Below are 6,000 nucleotides of genomic sequence, written 5' to 3' on the forward strand. Positions count from 1 at the left end.
TGGGTGGCATTTACTGGTTCAAAGGTTCTCTGTGTAATTGATCAGTGGGCTGTTTGATCTGTCGCTTCTGCTGGCATTTTAGTCTCGTTATAAAAAAAAAAAAAGTGCTTTTGTGCTCTGTCAGGGATTCATTTATCCATGGCTGCCACCTACTGATGTTTGTTTTGAAAGAATTGAACACATAATGAGATCTTTGCTTCCCCTCCAACCTTGGCTTCTGTCTGTTCATATTCATATTAGCATAATGAATCTGTGTAGAAGAAAAGGTAAATACATAAAGCAACGCAGCAACATTTTTTTAAAATGTTGCTGTCAATCTGATATTTGTTTGAATATTAAATTTGAGCTCAAACCTTTCGTTTCTCTTCCACTGATGAGTTTTTCCACTAGAGGACCCAAACAAAATGGAAGACATTTTGCAAAGACAAAATGCGTTTTCTTTAAAAGTACCTATATATGAGTTTTTAGTTGTTTTTTTAAACTTGACTAAGAATCACTTAAGAGGGAGCTGTAGTTATTTTTATTTTAAAGTAAAGGTAAGAAAAACATCAAATGTCTCCCAGTTTGACGCTTCTTTTCATCAGTTGCTGGAAAAAAATATGCTCAGTGTTGCAAATAGAAAAATAGGACATATGCAAAACAGCTCAGTGTCACATCAAAACAAAAGAATAAAATGCAAGGAAGATAACAATGTAAACATACAAGGGCTTTGCATGGAGCTTTTTAAGTAAAACTAGCTTTGTGCAGACAGAGGATAGTGTACAAAGCTGGTTGTTGTGCACAATGAACCAATGACAGAATTAACTTAAAGTCATTGTGTCAGCCGGATGTTTGTCACTACAAGGATGAGTACGTTTAAATATGAGTCCTTATATGCACGTTAAATTAAAGTTTAGAGCTGCTAAATAGTTCTGCAGAGATAATTATTGTAGCTCTCTGATATCAAAGTGGAGCAGTTGGGAACAAGAGTAACTAGGCCAAGTGGCGGCATCAGTGCACGGAGGTTACCTGCTTTGTTTCAAAGCAAGAGGCTGCCGACTTCCAAATCTAATGCAACCTCTAGATAAGGTCAATAATTGTTTGAAGATAGCATTATATAATGTTCTTTTATGAATGTTGAGCTGAAAATTTAAAACATATGATCTGCTTTTCTGTTTGTACCTGTGACATAAAGACACATTATTGATGTATCAGCATCACATTGCTGTTCTTGTCTCTGCTGCACTAACAAACCCACAGCTGGACTGTTCTCCCTGCTACTTTTCCAGCAGAAACTGTTCAGTAGCAGTGCGCCTCTCCTGCACTGAAGGTTTCTCAGGTTGCTACTGTCTTTCATCGGTGAATGTAGTCCTATTTAATCTTGGAGAGAGGGCTCTGTGTGGGTCTCCATGTTTACTTCTCTCTACAAGTTTGCTCATAAAAAATTAGTGAAAATAAGGTATCTTAACAAGCACTAACTGCTCTTAACTGTAGAAAGCTTTTAAATAATTAAAAAAATCTATTGCATTTATTTATAAAAAAAACAAAACAAGTATACAGTTTAATGCTGATGTTGCCTAACTTGGAAGGGTTTGTAGGTGAATGTGACATGGGTTTATTTAAGATGAGCTTTTTATAGAACATTATAATAATTGTATTGTTTTATTTTATGTTTCTGCAGTAACCTAACCGGTTAGTCTATAGTAATGAATACCATCAGTGTTTTCCAGTAACTGTTGGGTGGAAGAACCTGCTGATGTGACTTTGTGAAATGGAAGCTATAAAACTGATTGTACATTTACAATTCCAGAGGACATATTTTTCAGCATATCAGATAAAAGAAGATGCTCTGATCAGATGAGACTAAACAGGTCTAAATGCAAAACGCGGTGTATTGGGGAAACTATGACTATACATTGCCCTGAATACAACCGCTGATGGTTTAATGATTCTAGTAGCTTCATGCTGTAGGGAGGCTTTTTAGCAAACAAGGTCAGCTTTCAAAGCATATATAGGGAGTACATAGAAATAGGAAGGCAGGTGGAGCTCATTACAGATATGGTTTTTGAATAAAGGCCCCACATCCTAAATAAACAGAGTTACAATCACACAGAAATTACCCAAACAGGCACCTCGTTCTGGAGCTGTAATATGAAAAAATATGAAAGGGTTAAATGAGTACAACTAGAAGATAAAACATGATTGTCACTGACTAATACCGAACCCTGTAGTTTGCACATAAAATGAAACGATTTGCAAGATTGTCTGATACATTATGGAAAGCTCATTTCTTTGGCAAATTAAGTTTTTCTTTCCTTTCTGTCTTGTCTGGTTAAAGGGGAATGCCGTTTTTGTTATATTGGGCCCTTGATTTTACATTTTTACATCAGGTTCTACTCACCGATATGAGTTTTGTAAAAGATATAAATATAAAAAATATAACCGTGGATGTCTGGGGGACAGTGTTTCGCCTACATGTTATGAATGCTGGCGTACCATAAAGAATAAATGATAAACAATTTTACTTATTTAAGTCACTTGCCCATAGGAAGAAGCTACTTGGATATTTCCCAACAGAATATCTTTAGAACAGCTCCAAATGACACAAAACTCATATGGGTGAGTAGAACATGATGTAATAAAGTAAAATCAAGGGCCCGATGTAAAAAAAAAAAAAAAAAAAAACGGTGTTCCCCTTTAAGTCATACCACTCATTATACACAGATTTCCAAGCAGTTATTAAACTGTTTCAATTCCTCTGGCTGGATGTCTTTTTCTGCGTCAAATTTAGCCTTTGAGAACAGCTAGCCCTGAGAGGAGCAACAGCAGTAAAGCTTTCATGCTGTTTGCACTTGACTGCCTGCAAAGCTGCTGTAATGCACCTCCCAAAAAAATTACCAACAACTGAATGGTTTTACTTCTCCACCGTCTTTCACACCCACTGTTGCCTCCATCCCTCAGCCTCCTAACCCTTGTCTTTCACAGTATCCTTACATTTCCATATCTTCCCTCAGCCTTCAGACTTTCTCCTGCCTCCCACCATGACCTGTTGTCAGAGCCTCTGAGAATCTCTCAGCTCTCGTGATGCTTGAGGGTTGTTCAAGTTGCCAGCTGCAGCATTAATGATTGTACCCACCCCACCCCCCTCAAAGAAAAAAAGGAAATACAGTTGGCATTTTTCAATATGACATTGCTTACCACTGGGTTTTCTTTGTTAAACATGTTCTTGAGTCTGTGTCCAAGTTTGTCTAAAATTGATCTGAATTTATTTTCTAAGGCACCCAAAGAGAGATGGTTTTGCATCTCTGCAGTGTTTTAATTTGTTTAGTGTGCATGACTACTGTGTTGCTGCACGTTCTGGAAAGACATAGCAATTATCATCATGTCCTCCACTGCATCCCCACAATAATCAATCAATGTGATTTAATTATACGATTCACCAAAAAATCCATCTTATCTGACCAAATGCTCAGGTTGGAGTGATGGCGGCTAGCTTAATAGGTAGCTTTTTAGAGAGGGATTTTCCATGCCATGAAGAAGTGTTCCATTGCCTTAAACTTTCACACATGTTGTCAAATTAAAACCACAGATATTAAACAGACATTTTGCAAGTTTTTACTTATTTGACCCTTCATGACTAAAACATTGTTTGATGATCAGACTGATAACACAGGCGTTAACGCTGATTCATCTATAAACCTGTAGCCTATTCCTAAATGTTTTAATGGGGGGGGGCGTGGGGGAGTTTCCACTCCTACTATTTGCCGGATGTGACGTCGAGAGCGTCCGTGGTAAAAGAATCAGATCTAGCAAACAAATGAAGCGTTATATTCAAGTTGGATTTTGTGAATGCTGAAAACAGCTGTAGGTATAGTGAAGGAAGCAAAAAAAAAAAAAAAACTTGCTACGTGAAATGAGAGCTACGAGAACGTGCAGAAGATAACTGCAGTTCTGTGTTTTAGCCACAGGTGGCAGCATTATTGGAAAACTCTGCAATGCCTTTTTAATGTATCTTACAGGCAAATAAAGAATTAGATAATTGATTATTTAGTTATTAGATAATTATTTAGATATTTTTTAGATAATAATCTGGAGAGTGTCCCATCCATTTGATCTCACATACTATAAGGCAACCATCTGCCCTTAAACATGCTGTAAAACAGGTCACTGTGCCCATCATGCTGTGAACTTTTTGTTTTAGCAGGGGAAGCTGGTTGGAGTTGATCAGTAGATGTGCAGACTAAAATATGCAGTAAAATCCTGGTAACAGACTTATTAGATCCTGCTAAAGACTTAAAACAGGGGTAGAGATTCACCTGTTAAAATGGAAAAGTCCAGACCAGAATTCAGTTCAGTTTCCTTTCTGCAGAAACATGGTACATCTGCATCCAGTCTGACTTGTTTTGTAAACGGCATTGGGAGTATATTTCTGTCACTAGAAACTCACAGCTCTAGCACCAAAAATAAAGTTCAACAATTATTGTCTCAACTGAGGTATCTATAAAATGATTAAATAACATGTATCAATTTCTTTCCTCTGCATCTTCCAGTTTGGGTTCCTCTGTCACTTAAAATCCTGTCAAAGTGTAATAAAAATTGCAGTTTTAATGAAACATAATTTGAAATAATTCAAGGAGTACAAACACTTTTCAAGGTACATCTGTGGTTCTGTCTACTATGACTCACCCCCTGTTTTTCTCTCAATGTTCCCTGCAGATATTGACGACTGCCAGTCTAACCCTTGCCAGAACGGCGGAACCTGCATCGATGAAATCAACTCCTTTGTGTGTCTTTGTCTGCCCAGCTACGGTGGAGCTACGTGTGAAAAAGGTAACGCTGCAACAAGCAAACTTCCTTTTTATTTTGTTACTCGGCGCCAGGAAAACAAAAAGATGGGAATAAAAAGGCGTACATGATGGAGGAGTAGTAAATAATTGGGAGCAGAGCAAGGTGGTTGGAAAATGAGTTTAAAAAAAGAAATATGCACAGAAAAATCAGATAAAGAAGCTCCAGATACAAGGTGGTGAAGAGAAGTTAAAGAACAGGAAAAAATGGGGTGGATGCCGATAATTATGTGGCACAGGAAAGTAGGAACATGTTTAAAGAAAGTGGAAAACACAAGACTGAGACAGAAGTTTAATGAGGGTATTTGAAGGGAGAAAACGGGAGGGAGAGAGCAAGAAAATGAGAGGGGGAGGAGAAATAAATATAGGAAAGCCCTCAGAGATAATAGAATGGATTTAAAGAGAACACCTGCGTCCAGATGGTTTGCTTTTCCATGAGGGGAATTTCTGTTTTATGGAAATGACTGAAATCCCATGTGAGAAGAGGGCGGTAAAGGGGACTGTTCTCTACCTGGAGGTCAAATAGAAACATGGCTGACATGATTAGTACAAGGTTGCACAGAGGAAAGCCCATTGTGCCTTTGTTTTGATAATATTCATTCAGAACTCTTTTTTTTTTAAATTTGTTTCCTTCCAACGACCGATAGAAAAATGTTGCTTAAACTGACATAAATTAGAACTGATATACACTACCTTCAAAAGTTTGGGGTTTTCCTGAAAAGTCACACTTATTTCCCACCATATGTTGTGGAATGAATAGAAAATTGAATCAAGACATTGACAAGGTTAGAAATAATGACTTGTTTTTGAAATAAGATTGTTTTTACATCAAACTTTGCTTTCGTCAAAGAATCCTCCATTTGCAGCAATTACAGCATTGCAGACCTTTGGCATTCTAGCTGTTAATTTGTTGAGGTAATCTGGAGAAATTGCACCCCACCCTTCCAGAAGCAGCTCCCACCAGTTGGATTGGTTGGATGGGCACTTCTTGCGTACCATACAGTCAAGCTGCTCCCACAACAGCTCAAATCTCCCACCTTTCCAGCACCAAAGCAGCCCCAGACCATCACATTACCTCCACCATGCTTAACAGATGGCACCAGGCATTCTTCCAGCATCTTTTCATTTTTTCTGTGTCTCACAAACGTTCTTCTTTGTGATCCAAACACCTCAAACT

The 6,000-nt window shown here is 37.9% G+C and overlaps 1 protein-coding gene across 1 annotated transcript in view; it reads left to right on the forward strand.

Annotated features, from left to right (window-relative positions):
* LOC107097932 (neurocan core protein-like) overlaps positions 1 to 6,000 on the forward strand; it is a 211,293-nt gene that overhangs the window by 163,316 nt on the left and 41,977 nt on the right. The window contains exon 11 of the mRNA XM_015395295.1: positions 4,696 to 4,809. Coding sequence (XP_015250781.1) covers positions 4,696 to 4,809 — 114 coding nt within the window. The remainder of the gene's footprint in view (positions 1 to 4,695; positions 4,810 to 6,000) is intronic.

This window comes from Cyprinodon variegatus, unplaced genomic scaffold (genome assembly GCF_000732505.1).
Source record: "Cyprinodon variegatus isolate N-32 unplaced genomic scaffold, C_variegatus-1.0 Scaffold735, whole genome shotgun sequence".
Taxonomy (NCBI): domain Eukaryota; kingdom Metazoa; phylum Chordata; class Actinopteri; order Cyprinodontiformes; family Cyprinodontidae; genus Cyprinodon; species Cyprinodon variegatus.